At 43.5% G+C, this 18,859-nt stretch overlaps 3 protein-coding genes across 6 annotated transcripts; all 3 read right to left on the bottom strand.

Annotated features, from left to right (window-relative positions):
* Positions 1–280: 280 nt before the first annotated feature.
* On the bottom strand, positions 281–5,947 carry LOC119126351 (probable ATP-dependent RNA helicase DDX17). Of its 3 annotated transcripts, XM_037257558.1 has the most exons (14): positions 5,730–5,945; positions 5,562–5,629; positions 5,244–5,403; positions 5,063–5,159; positions 4,863–4,996; positions 4,709–4,774; positions 4,441–4,582; positions 4,142–4,302; positions 3,899–4,071; positions 3,721–3,831; positions 3,579–3,640; positions 3,454–3,513; positions 1,806–2,045; positions 281–1,448 (listed from the first exon to the last, which is right to left on the bottom strand). In XM_037257558.1, the coding sequence occupies exons 2-14, from the start codon at positions 5,609–5,611 to the stop codon at positions 943–945; spliced, it is 1,962 nt and encodes a 653-aa protein (XP_037113453.1). In that variant the 5' UTR covers positions 5,612–5,629; positions 5,730–5,945; the 3' UTR covers positions 281–942. The 3 variants fall into 3 exon arrangements, with proteins under 3 accessions (XP_037113453.1, XP_037113452.1, XP_037113454.1); XM_037257557.1 differs by having other exon boundaries at positions 5,562–5,945; XM_037257559.1 differs by lacking the exons at positions 281–1,448; positions 1,806–2,045 and adding an exon at positions 2,705–3,153 and having other exon boundaries at positions 5,562–5,947.
* A 154-nt stretch (positions 5,948–6,101) lies between these two features.
* LOC119126352 (transmembrane protein 184B-like) lies at positions 6,102–11,762 on the bottom strand. 2 transcript variants are annotated; one of them, XM_037257560.1, is made up of 10 exons: positions 11,337–11,762; positions 10,517–10,750; positions 9,869–10,034; positions 9,284–9,374; positions 9,132–9,207; positions 8,957–9,048; positions 8,673–8,842; positions 8,417–8,611; positions 8,247–8,273; positions 6,102–7,959 (listed from the first exon to the last, which is right to left on the bottom strand). In XM_037257560.1, exons 2-10 carry the CDS (start codon positions 10,748–10,750, stop codon positions 7,730–7,732), a joined length of 1,281 nt encoding a protein of 426 aa, XP_037113455.1. In that variant the 5' UTR covers positions 11,337–11,762; the 3' UTR covers positions 6,102–7,729. The 2 variants fall into 2 exon arrangements, with proteins under 2 accessions (XP_037113455.1, XP_037113456.1); XM_037257561.1 differs by lacking the exon at positions 8,247–8,273.
* A 122-nt stretch (positions 11,763–11,884) lies between these two features.
* On the bottom strand, positions 11,885–18,622 carry LOC119126353 (casein kinase I). The gene is made up of 11 exons (XM_037257562.1): positions 18,423–18,622; positions 16,023–16,113; positions 15,783–15,893; positions 15,167–15,315; positions 14,836–15,064; positions 14,467–14,637; positions 14,228–14,376; positions 13,952–14,147; positions 13,739–13,878; positions 13,584–13,652; positions 11,885–13,504 (listed from the first exon to the last, which is right to left on the bottom strand). The coding sequence occupies exons 2-10, from the start codon at positions 16,096–16,098 to the stop codon at positions 13,620–13,622; spliced, it is 1,254 nt and encodes a 417-aa protein (XP_037113457.1). The 5' UTR covers positions 16,099–16,113; positions 18,423–18,622; the 3' UTR covers positions 11,885–13,504; positions 13,584–13,619.
* Between the last annotated feature and the right edge of the window lie 237 nt (positions 18,623–18,859).

Genomic DNA, 18,859 nt, shown 5'->3' with positions numbered 1-18,859 from the left:
GCAAAGACACGATTACATTTACAGCTAAAATAAAAGTAGAATTTCCTGATGAGTCGTACAGCGAGAAAAGTATTTGCAGAGGTGTACGCGAGTTGGGCAGAGCGTGCCTCGCTCCAATAAATTTCCAAACCTTCAAATGAAACCTATTTGCTCATTTAGATGAAAGCAAACACACCAAATGCCAAGTCAAAGCTAGGCGGTGGTGGCACACCCAGATAGCTGTTATTTGGATAGGGTGAAAGTGGATATATAATTTTTTTTTTTAAAACCGCCTTTGGTTAGGAGAAATAATCATATTTTCATTATTCTGCAAATTCACATACAAACACTTTTGTACAACTCCTGTCTTAGGATAGACACAGACAGCCAGAAGTCTATCTTGGTCATTGGATATTTCATTTGGAAGGAAATAGACAAGTAAGTAGATATGCTTCTTTAATGCATGAAGTTTCGAACAATCTAAATCCCCAGCTACCTTGTATTCACAGAAAAACATTTTGGTACAAACGTGTTCAAAAGCTTCAGTCAAAACTACTCACTACTACAGTTAAAATACAGCCATATGACAACAGTATATAATGCTTAGTCCATGTATATACAAAATATACTTTCTGATTCATTAGGTACAATTAAAAAACAATGCCGTGAAACCTTGCCGTCATCAGATAATGATAAATTTGTGCTGAACAGGCAAATAGGCTTTCAGTAGTCTGTTCGGGTTGTCGACAAACTCACAAAAAAAAAAAAAAAAAAATCAATTAGTATGTGACACTGTAAAAACTAAATCTAAGATTAAATCTCTCCAATCATTGATTTAATAAATCTTGTCTAGTCAGACGTCGCTGTTCTATTGGTAGATATTTTTGCTTCCTTTGCAGCGCAGACCTATTTATCTTTTTGTACCTAATTAATCAGCAAGTGAAGTGGCCAGGCCGACGATGATCATGTGCCAGGTGGTGGAGGCTGAGCAAACTCAAAGGGAGCGTGCCCCATCAGGCCCATCACAGGTTGGGGCAGGAGTAACTGCTGGGCCATTAGAGGCTGGGGAACTGACAAGGGGGGTGGGACTGGCCCCATTTCGCCTCCCGCTGCTGAGGAGCCCACCACGGGACAGCTATACTGGCCAGTACTACTACTGCTGTTGCTAATGCTATCTTTCTGGTATGAGCTGCTGCTGCTGGAGACATAGCTGCGCCCTCCATTCCTGCTGCTGCGATCTCTGTAAGACGAGGATGAAGATGAGTCCCCGTCCCGGCTGCTTGAGCCTCGACTGTCACGGGCGTCGCGGTCATCACGTGCGTCACGGCTGTAGCTGCTGCTCCCGCGGGCACTGCTGCTGCCGCTGCTGCCGCCTCCCCCGACCGAGCGCATTCGACGGTCACACTCGTCTTGGTACATCAAGTTGGGATTGTCGGAAGAGGAACTGACTCGGAAACGGGAACGGCCACCTCGGAGAAGGAAGGGATATGACTCTTATTACGGTTAGGGTGATTTTAGGTTGTCATCATTCTGGCCAGTGTTTGACTGCAAATACATTGTGAAGATAAGCGGCAGATGAATGAAGGAATAAAAGATTAAAGGAACAAAGAAATGAATAAAGAAATAAACAAAGGAATAAAAAAATAAAGAAATGAACACATAATAAATATATATGAATAAATAGATAAATAAATAAGTATATAAATGAACAAAAAATATATGATGAAAAAATAAACAAATATATGAATTAACACATAAAGAAATGGTCAAATATAAAGTGAACTCACAACTAAATCAAATATTCTACGACAGAAAACATCCCTCACCTCCGCCTCCTCCGCCACCACGTCCAGTGTCAACCAGCTGCAGCAGTTTGGGATTGATAGCCTGTCTGGCCTCCTCAAGAACCCGGATCAGATCACGAGCCTGGCGGAGGTTACTCGGAGTAAAGAAAGTGTACGCCGTGCCTTTGTTGTTGCTGCGGGCCGTGCGTCCGATCCGATGGATGTAGTCTTCCGAGGAATTGGGGTAGTCATAGTTGATGACAAACTTGACATCCTCCACATCTTTTGGGGCAGTAATAAAGGGTTGAATGGGGTCAGAAGGGGAAAACAAAAATAGTAGTCAGAACAAAATAATACTTGTGTTGAACATTGCAAAGTTTGGAGAAAGCCACACTTATTTCTATCCACTTACCGGCTATTTTTGTACAGCATACAATTAATATGAGTCAAGACTGCGACAACTATATAAAATGACAAACAAATAAAGCTTTTTTGTTTCACTTGACCCCCTTTTAAAGTTTGTAAATAGGTTATAAAGGGGCCCTGTAGGTCACCGCAACTACAACTACAACGCAGAATGGCTTTAGAAGTCTATCGGCACTAAAATGGCAAAGGGTGGGGGCTGAAGTTGGACTCTAACAATCAATGAAAGCAAATAACAGTAAAGAGGTTGAAAGAGTGGATGAAGATGCTTAAGCGGTTGAACTGACGTGTGGAAGGAGAATTAGGGGAACAAACAATTACAGAGGTGACTCCTCCAGGCCAGGACTCCTGCCAGCCAGGACCAGACATGACGTCCGCAGAGGGAGAGGCCGGCCGCCACAGCCAGTGGTGGTGTGTTTGGTGGTGGTGGTGGTGGTGACGGCGATGGCGGGGGGGCCTGGGGGGGTGTCAGAGGCTGAATCGTTGGGGGGCGCGCAGCCTGCAGCACAGCCGTCCATGGGCGACTCTGGCTCCGATCCACCCTCAGCTCCCGGTGGATGAGTCGCTCTTCCCGTGACGCACCACAGTGTTTCTTAGTGTCAGTGGCACCAATTGAGAGCTGATTGTTCTGATACAGACACGCTTGGTTGACGCGCGCGCGGCTCCTCCAATCAGTGTGGTGCGCCACTTGGACGATGGCGTGGCTGAGGGGAGCCCACCCTGACAGCCCAGCAGCCCCCCATGCTCGCCCCTCCTGCCGTGCCCCCTCCCCGGTCAGCCAGGCGGTCGGTCGTCCTGGCAAGGCCGGGAGAGAGCATCGTGTGCTTTGTGGGCTCGGCGGCGGCGGCGGCTGTGCCGGACTGATTAATCGGGCCGTCTCTCTCCCAAGTCGGCTTTCGATTAGTCATGCCTAGGTCCGGCTGCAGGCTCCCGAGGGCCTGTGTACTTCTAGTTGGCAGAAGAGAGACTTGGAAACAAACAAAGGAAAGAAAATGAAAAGAAAACAAATGAACATAGAATTAGGTTCACGCTTGATCTGCATGGCTAGCCTTACCTCTTACATACATTTGGTATAGCTCACGTTCAACTTTAAAGGGCTTCGCTTCACTAAAAACATGATTTGCTTCATAGATGCACACTGATCTGAGAAGCAACGCATCATTTCTTTGTCAAAGATGAGCGTTGTGTATAGTAGCACCTTACTCTTACCTAAACAAATCAAATGGTTGTGGACAGCGCAAGGGACATTTTAACACTCAGGACATACCCAAACCACGGGAAGCCACATCGGTAGCGATGAGGATTGGAGCTTTGCCACTGCGGAACTCTAAAAACACAAAGAAAAATCAATTTGGGTTATTGTGAATAAATAAAAGAAAGTGTTTAGTGTACCTGTCAACACCCAGTCTCTCTCTGGCTGGCTCTTGTCACCATGAATGCACATCGCCGGCCACCTAGGAAAAAGAAACAGTGGACAACTCTTGCCATGTCACCGATAGCTCCTCAGACTCTTAAAACATCTTCCCGGGCTCACCCATCACGTCTCATCCTACGTGTGAGGTCATCACATCGCTTCTTGGTCTCCACAAAGATGATCGTCTTGTTCTCTTTCTCAGCCATAATCTCTTCCATCAGCTGTATTAACCTGAAAAAGAACAAATATGATTAGAAATAACACGCAAGCGGGTCTGTAAATGTGAGCGGTTTCTTACTTGTTGTCTTTTTCACTATCCATGCACACGTCAACTATTTGAAGGATGTTGTGGTTCGCACTGAGCTCAAGCGCGCCCACATTTATCTGCACGTAGTCTTTGAGGAAGTCTTCGGCCAGTTGACGGACCTCTTTTGGCCAGGTGGCGCTCCACATCAGCGTCTGTCGATCCGGCTAGACGTGTGCAAATACACTTACGGGTCATAAAAATGTCAACTTCTAACATCAGGCTGGACAATGTTACCCTGATCTGGTCGACAATTTTGCGAATTTGAGGTTCGAATCCCATATCCAGCATCCGATCAGCTTCATCCAGAACTAAATACGTGCAACGTCGCAGGTTGGTCTTCCCCGCCTCAAGAAAGTCAATCAGGCGACCCGGAGTGGCGATGCAGATTTCAACTCCTGGGAGGAGAGAAGACAGAAATAAAAGACGACAGCTGCAAAGTGTGGTGAATTTAGAAATGTCCAAGTCTATAAATTCATACCCGAGCATTTGACGACAATACCGAACAACAATATTCAAGGGTCAATAATGTGTACCTCTCTCCAGATCTCGGATCTGCGGTCCTTTGGGAGCACCCCCGTACACACAAGTGGTTTTAATGCGGGAGGATTTTCCATAGTCGTGCGCCACCTGCTGGACCTGCTGTGCCAGTTCTCTTGTGGGGGCCAGAACCAAGCACTGGAGAGGATAAAAACAATCGCAGTGTTTCTCAACCCGTATTTAAACATGCTTAGAATAATTGTCATGTGTGTCATTGTGGTTGGAATACTCAGCAATAAGAATATTCTGCTTCTCTTTACGTACAATGGGTCCATCTCCACGCTCCAGATAGGGCTGATGGTTGATGTGCACAATACCTGGCAGCAGATACTGTGGATGGACAAAGGGGAATTGATTCGATTATGACGAACAGCATCAACGTTAATGACCGTGATGAAATTGATTGTAAAAGACTTACCGACAGAGTCTTCCCAGAACCAGTCTGTGCGATTCCAACCATGTCCCTCCCACTGAGGGCTAGAGGGAATCCTTGAGACTGAATTGCTGTCGGCTCCTTGAAATTTTGCTGCATCAAGACATCCATCACATATTCTGAAAGGAAAAAGAAATCAACCACATTTGTTTTGTGTATCAGGGTTCAGGTTGGCCGATGCTTACGAGGAAACTTTGCTTGATGGAATCCAGTGACAGGCTTTGGGCAGCCTGAACCTCGAATGGTTATTTCTTTCTTAGTTCTGTACTCCTCGATGTCATACTGTGGGGGGGGGGGGATAACGGTCTCGATTAATTTCACAACCTCAAGTTGTAAGTTAAAAGAATGCATTAAAAGAAAACATACCTGACTCGTGCGTTGTATTTCCGGATGCTCGGTGTAAAAGTTCTTCTCGAATTTGGGGAGTTCATCCAGGTCCCATCTTTTCTTCCGTAAACGTTCACCCGGACTGCCGAATTTTTTGATCGATGATGAGCTGCTTCTGCTGGACCCGAAACGAGGGCTTCTGTAACATGATAACAAAACCACTTTATTGATGAGTATTATATTCGGCCATGAAACCGAAATGAGTGCTTTCGTAGAGCTAGTCTCAAACATGGGATGTATATAAACAAGAGCTACAATTAGCTTGCAGGCTAACATGGGTTTATTGTCAAATCTCACCCCCTGTCACGACCACGGTCTCGATCTCGGTCTCCGTAAGAACCTCTCATTTTGAAGATTCTGCTCCCGAAGGAAATAAAGAAATTGTCTACGACTTGTTAGATTTCGTAGGCTTTTCCCGAGTTAGCTTTTTTTCGGGGTTTCTGAAAGAAGCTACAAATACAAACCAACGCGAGTTCTGGTTCGGACAAAAGATCCTCAACGTGTAACGCTGGTTGTATTCAACTATGGCGTCGTTTAAAAAAAGCTTCGTTTTGGTAAACAAAAACAAATACGAAGTAGCGTATCTTTAATGATAGTGAAGACGTTTAGACTGCTATTCAAGTGAAGATAACAGCTATGTTGTTAGCTTAGCAATTCGGCTGGGTACATAGGCCACGTTGATTGGTTGGTTGGTTGGTTGCTGGCCAGCCCCGCCCCCAGAATATTGATTGACATATTTCTTATTCTCTACGTAACTCTGTTATTGTTTGCACCATATTTTTTAACACCTTAATCCTAAAACAATGGTAGTCTGGTCTAAAAACGATTAACTACTGATTCTGTCTAAATCTTTATTTCCCTTTCAACACTAACAAAATCCAAAAGCATAAAAGTACATAACGTATCACCAAGAATATACAGATCAAATGTATACAACAGAAAGACAACAGGAATGTATAAAAATTAAAATAGTAAAACATAGCACTATATATAGCAATTTAAGTCATCATGAAATGTTTTGTCAGTGCTTCGACTCGTATTCACAACATTCTTTTCTTACTGGAATATGTCCTAATGTAATACAGCCAATTCAAATATGGGATCTTAACATTGTATGAAGATGATTTAAGAGCACCAAGATTCATTAAAAGTCCGGATAAATGAAGTATTCATTGCATTGAAATGCCACTGGGATAGTCGTCACAGCTTTTTGCATCCACTGATCATGGCCTCAGTATTGGTTTTGAATCGGATGCACACTTGCATCACTTTGGCTCTTATTACTTTCCCTAAATTCGACACACTGTTTTGCATTTGCCACAACACACAACCCTTATTTCGAGGCAACATTGGGGGTTTACTCCACCATCAAACATTTACCATCACAACCACAAACGTGTACTGGCTGCTGCAAAAAACCAAATTTAAAAGCATCTTATTGACGAAAATATACTCAATGTTTCTGTCTTGAAATAATAACTGTGCTAATATGGGTTAGTTCCGACTGCCTCTTAACATGAGGCTCATCCATTTCCCTTTTTTTTTTTTTGCACACTATCTCTGCATCCTAAAAGCAAGAATTCCATTATAGAAACAAGTGATTACAATTTTCAATGTCTGTGTGTTATGACGGACCTATTGACTCAATGTTGCCTTAAAAGGTTGGGGCCAAGGCTGGTTGGAGCTGCAATACATGCAATGACCTTAATTGTGGGATTACAATCCAGTGCACACCACATCTGGGCCGTGCTGCATATTCAGTAATCTGCGTGGGCGTTGTCCTTCTGTCAGTCTTCCTGGCTCACTAAAATCTCTCCTAAATCACATGCCTTGGTGAGTCACAAATATTAGCAGGCCATCAGGTTCAGTCACGTCATGAGATTGTTAATGCCATTTCTGGAAAAAGAAATAACTAATGTCTTATGTGGGATCATTTTCATAAATAAACATAAAGCCTTGACCCACTTGAAACAAAAAAATCTGTCAGTGTTAATTATTATTTGGAGCACATTTTCCTCATCTCACTATTTGGCAAGGTTTCCGGCACAAATTCAAATCGAGATTCAATATGGCAAAACCACAAGTCAGAAAATGATGGCACTTTTGTAGCTCCAGCTCAGTAGCTGTTATTTAGCTTTATCTGTGGGGTTTAAAGTGCAGTTATCAGGGAGCTATATATGTCGCCATATAGCAAATCAAACACAATTTGCAAATCCAAATTCCGGCCTCTAATGGCCTCTATGACATTGGCATCAAGAATAAAAGTCACAATTTTACCGTTTAACAAACATATAGATATAACTCCAACTCTATATATAATATTCTCAATCCTCTCCATGCTCTCGCTATCTCATAAGCCACACATATAGCTCAGCAAAACAATGCTAACCTTTGAGTTGTCTGCCGTGGCTTCTGAAATAAGAGCTACAAGAGTAAAGGGAAACTCCAGAGGACCTGATGGAGTCTCAGAACTCGTCGTCGGAGCTGAGCAGCAGGGTCTTCTCATTGTCCCCTCTGGTGCTGACGTTACTGTGGCTGCGAGAGAGAGCTGGGCCTCCGCCTCGCTCCAGTGTGGACTGCTGGGTGTACTGCTGATAAGCCGGCGAGAAGTTATGGATGGCGTCTTGCACCATGTCGCCCGGATTCATGGTCTCCTTCAGGCTGCTGGAGATACTCTTCATTGGTGCGCAGCGGCCTGGAGGGGAGGAAAGATGAAATGAATGAAATGGAAGTCAAACCAAAATGGAGGCGCTCACGTTGTTTGGTTTATGGTGTTCCGCCGATCGCATTGTGGCGAGCGACAATTAAAGCGCGCGTGTGTGTGTGTGTAACAAAAATGAATGTCTCACATGCATGCAAAAAGCTGTTAGCAGGACAGAGATCCCTTTATTTGTGTGCTGCCGAACAACCAGTTGTCACCATGTGGCCTGACATTGGACGGACAAACATAGGCGATGGAAACAAAGCCAAGGTCACACCTACCGTATTGTCCATAGTTTGGAAATGAGCCTTTAAACGCAGCAGAGCAAGGAAGAAAAAGGACAAAAGTGAAATCTTGAAATCAGAAACAGCAAGGAGAGACAGAAGAGGAAACGTAGAGTAGACTCACAGTTTGAAGGAACGATGAACTTTTAGACACAAAACCAACTTACCATATGAATCCAGTCTTTTGTCCATATAGACCTTGTAAGTGAAGGCGTGACGAAGTGCGACGGCAGCGAAGAACATTTCAATGCAGATGATGAAGTTCTGGTAACCAGCAGCAACGGTTCCCTCCCCCACAGAAAAGTCAGCGGAATCTATCTGAGGAATGGCGCCGCACTTCTCAAGGATGGCCAGCAGCATTCCTGAATTGAACGGAGACGGTTCAGAATTCCGACGCACCAGCTGGTCCAGTTGCCGTCTTACCTTGCCAGAAGGACAGAAAGATGACAGACTTGACCATGAAGAACTTGAGCACGGGGCTGTAGGGGACAAGGAGCTCTCTTGTGGCAAAGTAGAAGAGGAAGAGTGCATAGAGGGAGAGGCTGACTGAGATGTTGTAGATGATGGTCACGTACAAGTAGCCACTTGCCACACTGGAAGAAAAAGCACACAAAAAAAAAAAAAAAAAAAAAAAGAAATCATTTGGCTGCACGGTAAAGCTGATCAAATGAGACCAATGAGCTGTGAATGACTGTCGGTAAACATACTTGAAATCGCCATCTTTGTATTTTCCAAAGGCCTGAAGAATGACAGTGATGATGGCCATTAGTGGTTTGACCACGCAGAACTGCAGAGTGGCCTGAGGGGGGGGGGGGAAAGCGAGAGAAAGTCAAAGTCTATGCAGAGTCATTGGAAAGAATGGCGAGTGAGACGAATTTGTACCTGTTTGCAGAACCTCAGGAAGCCGATGGAGTAGGTCTTACCCCACAGGCAGCAGGTCCCATACACACAACTTGACCTGTGACGTGAAAGGTCAAGGTTGCACGGATCAAACATTGGTGGACACACAACTGCACGTTGTTAATGAGACTTACTCGATGGCTTTCCCTCTGATTTCCGCCATGATAGCACTCTCGCCTCCCAGATACTCATAACACAGACTGAGGAAGTTATAGATGACGAAGGCTGTAAACAAAAACAAAAAAAACGCAGAACATTTTTTACGACTTCACGGGCAGAGATTCCACACTGTGACCGCAGTTAATTGGAGCTGAAAACAACGAGGCATGACATAACCGCCAAGTTGCGTAAGAACTCAAATTCTGCAAGTATGCGTAGAAACTCCTAAGAAAGTCGATAGACTATCAGTCGATTAGCTTACTTTTTTTTTTTTCTTGCTTCACTGTCCTACATTGGATATACCGGGTTTTGTGCGGTTGCTAGGAAACAGGTTAGCCCTTTCCTGTAATCTTCAACAGGCCACAGCCATGAAGCCTTTTGCAAATGGACTGTGCAGTAAACGCCATTTATCACTGGGAAAGCACCACTTACACTTTCTCGGATGGACACCATTCACTTATCTCCGTGGCGACTATCGGCGAGTACGACATCATATTATCCGGCCGGATAGCAGAATGAATCCGCTTATCAGCTCAAGGCACAGTGTTCCGCCGGCTCACCTTCGTAGCAGTCTCTAACCGTGTCAAAGTAGACGTAGTACTCCTCGTTGGTGAAGAACAGAAGGCTGAGCCAGGAGTCAAAGGCGTAGATGGGGACAATGAAGAGAATCCTCACTATATGCCTCTGCTCATTTGGAGAGCTGTAGTAACGTAGGTGCATGTAAATCTGCGGGGGCAAACAAATACATTGAGGTCACACACTTTTTAATTGCATCCAAGCTACAGTAACGCTAATTGCCTTTAGAACAGGGGTCAGCGCGAAATGACAACGGCAAATGTTTGCTGAAGTTGAATAATGGAGCCGTGTTGATGTGAAAGTTGTGTGCGCTTTCATCGCTTCTATTCAAATGAGCGGAAAGCAGCTATCGACTTTCCGAGACGGTAAACAGACGCACACCTTTGGTTACAAAAAACGGACAAACTGACAATTGACCACAGTAACACTACACGTCTCTCACGGAGCCTTCTTTGGGCCTGCAGATGCACCTACTCAACGACAATGGGACGCTTGCTGGCTGCTTTGTATTCATCTATTGATGACTTCACATCATTTGTTAGCATTAAGCTAGCGAACCTTTATCAGATGAAATCATCGTGATGGTTTGTCCGATCAATACTACACTTGCAGTGAAGAAGTGTTTTTTTTACCTGGTGACAGGTGATCAGGAGCGCTGTCCAAACAAAAAAACCTGAAATTGTTTGGGCGGTAGAAGTCATGAGGAAAAAGGGCTGCTCCAGGGTGACCACTGGGGTTTCTGGTACCCAGGAGGAGTTGGAGCTCTGTGGGGGCATGGTGGCAGGAGCCCTGGGTGCAAGGCCTGCTGGAGAATCATTCGCCAGCCTCTCTGACAAAGGTATGTCCCGCCTCCAAAGCTGACTCATCTGTTTGAAAGAAGGAGGTAGAAAGGGATATTTTGGGCAAGACAATCAAGATGACATCTTCAAAAATATTTCCATGTGGGACAATGTTAGTTCTGACTGATGTTATCGCTTTCACTTATTCTGAATTCTCGACACACAAATTGCTCCACCTTCATCTACGTCAGTTTCATTTCAGGAAAACAATGATCTCATCAGTGACTGAGGAAAAATGTCGTTTCCCCGTCCTCTCAGTACCAGGTTGGCATACAACATGAATAACTATGACTCACATTGCATATGGAACACTTCCGAATCATACTTGCTATTTCTAATTGCGTTACAAATGAGTCATGTTGGAAAAGGTGTAGTTTGGACCTAAGGAGTATTTGAATATTTGTTTTGTGTCCATTGTTAAGCTCTTGCAATATTACTAGAGCAAAATCTGTTATTGCAGTCGTGAATTCACGAATGACAGTTAGCAAACTCACACACTCATTTTTTTTTTTCCATTAAATGCTGATGTGGTTGCTGTCTGCATGTGGTCAACTTCAGCCCAACAAACGTTATCAAGTATACATTTTTATTATGAGATGCGTTTGGTACTTACCTCCTCTGCAGTTGTCTGGTGAGCGGAACCACTTTGTGTCCGAACTTCAAATTAGCTCATGTCTCGAGTCGATTACGCACTTCTTGGGCATAACCAGCGAAACGGTGGCATTCCGTCGACCTGTGAATTTAACCTTTGCACTGCTGCTCTAAAACAAAGACATTTGCTTCCTTGCAACAGCTAGCAAGGGGAGGCTGTTAGCTCGCGTTAGCTTGCCTTCCGAGTCGTGTATTAGCTTGTTTTATATGTAAATTCAGAGGAAGGGAAACACCACGAGGTTTTGACAAATCCTATACTGAGAATAAACACCAACATATAACGACAACTATCTTGTAATTTCTTTTCGAAGACAAATATGCCTGCGCCGTTCGTTTATCACCACCAGTAGCTGCCAAGCAAACATCAGTTCTGGCGCATGCGCAGTGTGTTTTTGCCACCGTGCCACGTAATAATTGCAATTATTTAAAAAAAAAAAAATTATATTAACTTCATTCTAGTGGAAGACATTCAATTTACTCATTACAGATGATGAGATAAAGTCTACAAGATTGTGAGATTCAGTTTTATTACTTCATAAAATATACACAAATACTGTTGTAAATAAAGTGTTAAAGAACTGTACAAGATATCAGTACACAATACATAAAGTGAAATTCTGTCACTTTAACCTATTTCTTAACCCCCCCCCAACACACGCACACATATACAACAGTTACACTGCCACTGGGTCATGGCGCCCTGTACAAAAGTAAATTACACACAGTACCAAGCTATTTACACATCCCTGCAATGAAGTCAGTTAGTTTCATCTTAATGACATCATCAAAATTGCAGAGGTTTAAAAACTAAAAAAAAAAAGGTGACATCAAGCACTGGACTTAATTTGCAGGGGGAATTATACAAAGCCCTGTATTTTAAAAGGTGATCTGACAGCATTTGAAGGGAAGAAAAAGAGAAACCAAGACAAACATGGCACAAGTGACTTCCGGTGACAAACTGAAAGATGCATTTTTAAAAATAACAGTTGAACATAAATAGGTAAAAGAAAAACAAGCCAAAAGACACAAAATGACCTTTGAACTCTTATTGGGGGATCAGTCGAACTCTCACTAGCAAAAACGTCGAAACACGCACACATTACATATCCGTGACCCAGCTGGCAGAGCAACATTGATGTCCAAAATGTAGTACTTTAAATACTAAAACGTTTTAACTCATCCCATTAATTTGTGTTTCTCTACTTTACATCTTAAAACAGAAAACACATTTTGGCTTTTACGTCAAAATTTAAAAAAATATATTTACAGTGATGTAAACAAAAAAAATGGATGCCCGCCCCTACCCAAATCATCCCTAATGGGGTCTGCCAACTCCCCTATTTTGTCTGAAGGTAAAAATAATAATTAAAAACATTTAACAGTAAGAATGATCATAAAAATTGCAGCCATATTTGTTGGTTCCAACAGGATGCAACGGTGTCTGGTCATTTCTTGAGGATGCCTTTGGAGTGGTTTTTTTTTTTTTTTTTTCCCCCCAACAACTATGGTGACAGATAACTTGCATTTAAGAGAATAGAGTACACAAGTGACAAGAAAGAAATCGATACTGGATCATTTGAATGGTTTGCTATTCGAGGGCCAATAACTTACGAAAGATGAGATCTAGGACGAGCCAGCAACTCGCAGGAAACGGAAATCGGAGCTGAAACGAGACTTTTAAAACCTCTTCTGTCATTCTTAAGCTTACCATCCCTGACTATCCCCTGAAGAAGGGCTTAAATCTCCACTAAGACTAAATTAAAAAAAAAAACAGGGAGTTGACTTTTGCAACAAAACATGCTAACGCCTGTCATCCTTTTACTTCTGTTTTCAAAAGTTCTTCTCATTCAACAGACAGAAAGCTTGTTGGGGGAAATAGGGGGGGGGGAGGGGGGGGCAATCACAAGCAACCATGATGTAGCACTGTCGCTTTTTGCATCGGCATGATGATGAGCCAGGGTTCCGCCAAGGTTTCATAAAAGACTGGATGCTGGCTACTATAAAAAGTACTTCCCTGGATCCTGTTGGAATCTGCTGTACTTTTCCAAAGATCCATGTGTCCATTGGCATCAATCTTTTCGTTAGTTGGAGTAAAAATGCAGGAAAGGAGCAGAGCAACACAAAGTAGCCCTGCAACAAAAAGAATTCATCACGTGTATTAAATCATGCGCTTCTCCAATCATCACACAAATCATCATGAAGAACTGACCTGTCACTTTCATGTTCATGCAGAGCCAAGGAGATTTTATTTGCCCATGTGCTCAAATGGCACGCTCACCTGTGCAGAGAGTAAACATTTGACTCAAGAGAAATACAGTCGCTTCCGAATTGCGAGAGTGTGTTTTGAGTACTGTATCTTCTCACCTGTGACGTGGAAATCCTGGATTGGTCGTGACGGGCTGTAAGGTCAGAGGACGACACATTAGCCGGAGCCCCCCGGTGGAGCCGCATGCTCACCTTCCTTTCCCTCTCTGCGCGAGAAATGGCACGAGGTGATGTGTTTCCTGAAATAAAGGATTGTTTAATGCAAGCTGGAAACATCAGTTGGAGACGTTGGTAATTCAAGGTCCAACTCACCGGACTGTTGGACACGTGATGCAGGGTTGGAGATGGCCTGGTCTGGTCCGTTTCTGACCCGGTTAGCGGGTCCAGGGTTAGGACCGGGGGGGAGACCTCGGGCTGCGGAGCCTCTGGGAGCAACACCGATCCGATCGTCCCTCTCATCGCCGGTCCTCCTCTCCCGGTCTCCGTCCTCAGTCGTCCGGGTGGCCCCCTGAAAGCCAGAGCACGTTTTGAAGAAGTTTTTTTTTTTTTTTTTTTTATAAACTAAAAACATCCACGTGCTCAACTTACAAATTTGAGCATATTCCAGTCAAAGACATAATCATAGGAGAAGCCCTGCCGGTGGAAGAGATTTCTGAAGAGCTGTCGCAGGTAGGAGTAATCTGGCTTGTCATCAAATCGGAGCGATCGGCAAAAATTCAGGTATGTGGAGAACTCCGCTGTCGAGAGAACAAAAATAAAACGGATATATGCTTTGAGGTTCTTTTGGTTCAATGTAGAATGATAGAAGAAAAAAAATCATCACTTACAAGGGTATCCTCTGCAAAGGACTTCGATCGGCGTTGACATTTTCTTCTCACTGATCCGTTCATACTTCTGTCTCTTGGTAGCAGCCTTCAGGCCTTGCCAGGGCAAAGACCCCAGGTTGAAATACATGAGGACGTAACCGAGGGACTCCAAGTCATCGCGTCTGGATTGCTCTGGGAAAGAAGTTTCAAAGACTTAAGAGCTGCACTAAGAAATGTTTTCGTCCACTAGCAACAGGTCGGCTTCGGCGCTAAATTGTGTTAAGAGCCAGATGTCACGATGTCCGAGAACGCAATCTTTAATAAATTGAGAAGAATGCATGTAAACAACAAGACTGAAGGAGCATTCAATCGAGTTGATGTGCTGCTTACCAATTCCAAGATGCGTGTTGATAGACGCATAGCGTGCTGTGCCCGTCAGGTTCTTGTTCTCCCTGTAGGGGATGTGCTGGTGTGTGCGGGCATCTCGGTACTTTTTGGCCAGACCGAAGTCAATGATGTACACAAGATTTCCCTTCTTGCCAAGCCCCATCAAGAAGTTGTCTGGTTTGACATCTCGGTGAATGAAATTCTTGGAGTGGATATACTCGATGCGGCTTATCTAAAGATGAGCGAGAGAAGGAAAGGGACAAATTGTCAAATGCAAAAAAAAAAAAAACAACACGAGCTCATAACAGCAATTTTTTTTTTTTTTTAGTCCTACCATTTGGTCTGCCAAAAGCAGGACGGTCTTTAGGCTGAACTTTCGGGAGCAGAAGTTGAAAAGATCTTCAAGACTGGGACCAAGAAGCTCCATCACCATCACATTGTAGTCTCCCTCTGCACCACACCACTTTATCGATGGAATTCCCACTAGAATGAACAAATACGCATTGTTAGCATAAATTGGTTCCAACGCAATGTTTTTAGAATCTTTTTTTTTGGAAAGACATTTACCAACAGTGGTCGCTTAAAACCATACTTCTGGCCACATTTAGTAGTAACCGTCCCAAAAAAATTAAAAACAACTTGACGCTATTGTCACGTAAACAAGAGATTTCATGGAACTCTATTTGTGGTCCCTCAGAGCTCAGTTGCAGAGTGGAAACAATTCCGTCTCTCAAAAATAAAACGCTGTTCTTCATATGTGATAATCTTTCTTAATATAGCTTTACTATAATAGTGAAAAGCAAAAAGAGTCACCTAGGCCGCACGCTCGAGTAAAATCATAAGGATGCAAATTACTTTTCAACTGTTTTTGGGCTAACGTAAGCTCATAAATGGGAATCTGGTGACAGCTAGGAGAAAAAAAAAAAAAAAAAGGTGTGTTTTGTTTGTACCTCCTCCTTGCATCATCTTGTAGAACTTGCTCTCAATGTGCAACTGTGGATGTTTGGTCTTCACACATTCAAGTTTGATGGCTACCTCCTCACCAGTGGCAATGTTGGCACCTGAAGGGATCCAAAGAAGTCAACGTTAGCTACAACCAAGTAGGAAAACAAACTATCGCTGAACCTGAATCAAGGCATGGAAAGTATGAAGAGGAGAAAAAAAAAAAAAAAGCATCCTTTTCTACTTACCAAGGTAAATGTCGCCAAAGGAACCGCTACCTATTTTCCGTCCAAGCCGATATTTGTTCCCCACTCTGAGCTCCATGATTGCAAGCAGTCACTGTGATTTAAAAAAACAACAACATAGAGATGGTGAGGGAAAAAAAAAGAACAAGTGACAGCAAGAGAAGTTTTACCTCTGTTATCCAAATTTGAAAAAGGAACACGAGTGGCGCTATGCAACAAAGTAGTGGAAACAAACAAGTGAACGAGTGGAACGCATCAATACGAGCAGAATTAGTATGAGAACTGAGCCGGATGAGTAGATCAGCAAACAGCTGTCTGCCCTCCAGTCCTGCACGAATAGATTTGTAGGGAAGCTGGGCGGGGTTGGGGGGGGGGGGGGGGGGGGGGGGGGGGGGGGGGGTGCAGTGAGATCAGCAAAAACAAGGGCGGGGGGAAAAAGAAACAACAAAACGTGGGCTCGGCAGAATTTGCAGTTGCCAATTGGAAGAGAAGTTTGGAGGGGGGGGCAACAGAATGAAAACTTGGCACGGAAGAAAAAAAATGTGGCGACGCTCGAGCAAGATCATCATTTTTTTTTTGCAGAACTTTTTCAGAACCAGGCCGCATTTTGCAGCCACTGTGATCTGCTTCTGCACAACGCACCTTGGCGACATGACGGAAACAAACCCATGCCGTATATAGAAAGTGGTAGAGTGTGTTGACTTGTTCCAAATTTGCCACTGCAGCACATTCAAAAATACACTTCCAGTCAGCCTCTGGACTTTACAATGACCTACTGACAAATGAGCAAGGCCGGGAAATTGATTTGGAGTCATCATCCATAGACTTTGGACAGATAATCTTCAAGATTAAGAATTGTGTTTTGGTGGCTTGTAACCAGCGGAGGTATCGTTTTTGAGTCTCAATTATGACGACCATCACAACTGAGCATCAACACCAGATGATGCGATATTTAAAAATGGAGGCCACAAAAAGACCCTCCCCCCCCTTGCTAAAGAAAGCCAACCTGCCTTTGTTGAGGTGATGGATTTCGGTTCATAAAGGGTTCGGTTTCAATACGCTGCAAGAGCGTCTCGTGTTATCTGATTTAGCGAGGAACATTTTTCGCAAAGTGAAACAATAAGTGCCATCATTTAGTTACGTGGTAGAGGATCAGTGACACACACTTTCGCATAGCTCTAGTTTATTATTTAATTATACTTAATTATAAAAAATAGGGCATTAATAACTCCGGTAATGCAAGATTGATATTTCTATTTTCAAGGACAACTCACACTGCAGATGTCATTTGACAAGTCGTGGAACAGGTTTCTTAACAGGGTCCATTGTGGCTATTATTAAATTTAATATTCGTTTACAAAAACTTTTAACATTACATAAGAACATTCAATTGTTAAAAGTTGTGTGGCTAAATGGATACTTTAAAAAAAAAAATTAAATTGTATGGTGAGTCATGTGGCCCTTAGTCCTCCCACCCCTGCATTAGTGATATGCGAGGATACCAGACGGAACTTTTTTAATTTTATTTCAGATTTCTCTGTATTCATTTTTTTTTTTTAAAGGGGGGGTCAGCTATTGTGGGAAACCTCAACAGGACAATAGCCAGGTTACATTTTAGTTCCTAGTAAAAGGCCACTCTAGTTGAGGGAGATCCTGCAAACTAATTCTCAAAAGCGAAATCACCAAGAGGTTCTAGTGGTTTGTCTGGTGATCTTTAAGTAGAAAAGCTTTACCAAAAAAAGAAAGAGGGGGGGGAAAAAAAATCAAGTGTCACAGCCCTAAAGCCAAAGGATTTCACAATCATGAACGAAAACCTGTACTGCAACGCCTCTCACTCAGCTGTCATTCCAATAACAACTTAGATTACAAACTCGACCACCAATTCTTGTCATAGAAAATACAACATGTACTGTGTCAATTGCTAAACGCTAGCTAAGAGTTAGTTACTATGTTAGCGATTTTACGACCGATTTTACGAATCATAACGTTTAGGTGACAAATGTCAACAGCTTGCTCCAGGTGTAAAGAGACATGTAGAAAAATGTATATAAATGGTCGAAAATGACTTTTAATAACGAACAATAGGTGTCAATCCACCGTTAGCTATGAGAAGTAAGCTAGCGTTACTTAGTGGTGGGTTAGCCAAAACCTTGATACGTAACAATTGCACCATCTCCTCAACATTAGCGTTACACTTTAAACGTCAAGTCATTATTTCCACGTTTTGTATTTGACATCGAAACCGCACCCATTCCTCCACCAGACTGGTCTAGGTTGATAGACATGGCCATCTACGTGCCCCCTCCCCCTATGCTGCTAAGCCGTGAAGAGTTGACTTTGATTCGGCTAAAATCGGGCCCCTTTTCCCCCCTGGTTTCTCCGGTTCTGGAAGCCTCCACTTACCCGATATTAGATTCGTCTGAAAGGTGGTTTTCTAAAGATGGTGTCCAGGTAGCTGCCAGGCGGGTAGGGGCCTTGGTCGAGGAGGATTGGAGCGGATTCTAGCGGCTCTCATTCCCCCAGCTCACGGCTCTGTCGTCGGTTGCACTCCCTGTTGATAGTCCCCGAGAAGCTCCAGTGGCACTCGCGGCCGTCCTCCCGCCTCCCCGTTACTTAAGCGTTGATGATGTCATCCTCCCAACGTCAAGGCACGGGTTTTTAAGGAACAACGCACACATTTGACCCCTTTATACACGAATGGATGCACAACTACTAGTTTTTCACTCGAACTTCATCGTGTACTTATTCGTAATCTTGACGAACTCTCCGTAGGCACAAAGAAATGATAGAATGCAAATCGGGCAAATAGTTTCATGTAGTTAAGAAGGGTGTGGATATTT

This window comes from Syngnathus acus, chromosome 8 (genome assembly GCF_901709675.1).
Source record: "Syngnathus acus chromosome 8, fSynAcu1.2, whole genome shotgun sequence".
Lineage (NCBI taxonomy): Eukaryota > Metazoa > Chordata > Actinopteri > Syngnathiformes > Syngnathidae > Syngnathus > Syngnathus acus.
This window is presented reverse-complemented; position numbering and strand designations above follow the sequence as displayed.

What these genes read in the sequence shown, in the direction of transcription:
- LOC119126352 (XM_037257560.1), bottom strand. Translation starts at nt 10,750, where the DNA reads ATGAGTCAGCTTTGGAGGCGGGACATACCTTTGTCAGAGAGGCTGGCG. An exon ending in TACAAAGATGGCGATTTCAA is followed by an intron (nt 8,843 to 8,956) that starts GTATGTTTACCG and finishes TTTTTCTTCCAG; the next exon opens with TGTGGCAAGTGGCTACTTGT. An exon ending in CTTTCTGTCCTTCTGGCAAG is followed by an intron (nt 8,612 to 8,672) that starts GTAAGACGGCAA and finishes CGTTCAATTCAG; the next exon opens with GAATGCTGCTGGCCATCCTT.
- LOC119126351 (XM_037257557.1), bottom strand. Translation starts at nt 5,611, where the DNA reads ATGAGAGGTTCTTACGGAGACCGAGATCGAGACCGTGGTCGTGACAGG. An exon ending in GATCCGAGATCTGGAGAGAG is followed by an intron (nt 4,303 to 4,440) that starts GTACACATTATT and finishes CTCTCCTCCCAG; the next exon opens with GAGTTGAAATCTGCATCGCC. An exon ending in GATAGTGAAAAAGACAACAA is followed by an intron (nt 3,832 to 3,898) that starts GTAAGAAACCGC and finishes GTTCTTTTTCAG; the next exon opens with GTTAATACAGCTGATGGAAG.
- LOC119126353 (XM_037257562.1), bottom strand. Translation starts at nt 16,098, where the DNA reads ATGGAGCTCAGAGTGGGGAACAAATATCGGCTTGGACGGAAAATAGGT. An exon ending in ACTGGAATATGCTCAAATTT is followed by an intron (nt 14,148 to 14,227) that starts GTAAGTTGAGCA and finishes TCTGGCTTTCAG; the next exon opens with GGGGCCACCCGGACGACTGA. An exon ending in ATCACGTGTCCAACAGTCCG is followed by an intron (nt 13,879 to 13,951) that starts GTGAGTTGGACC and finishes CCTTTATTTCAG; the next exon opens with GAAACACATCACCTCGTGCC.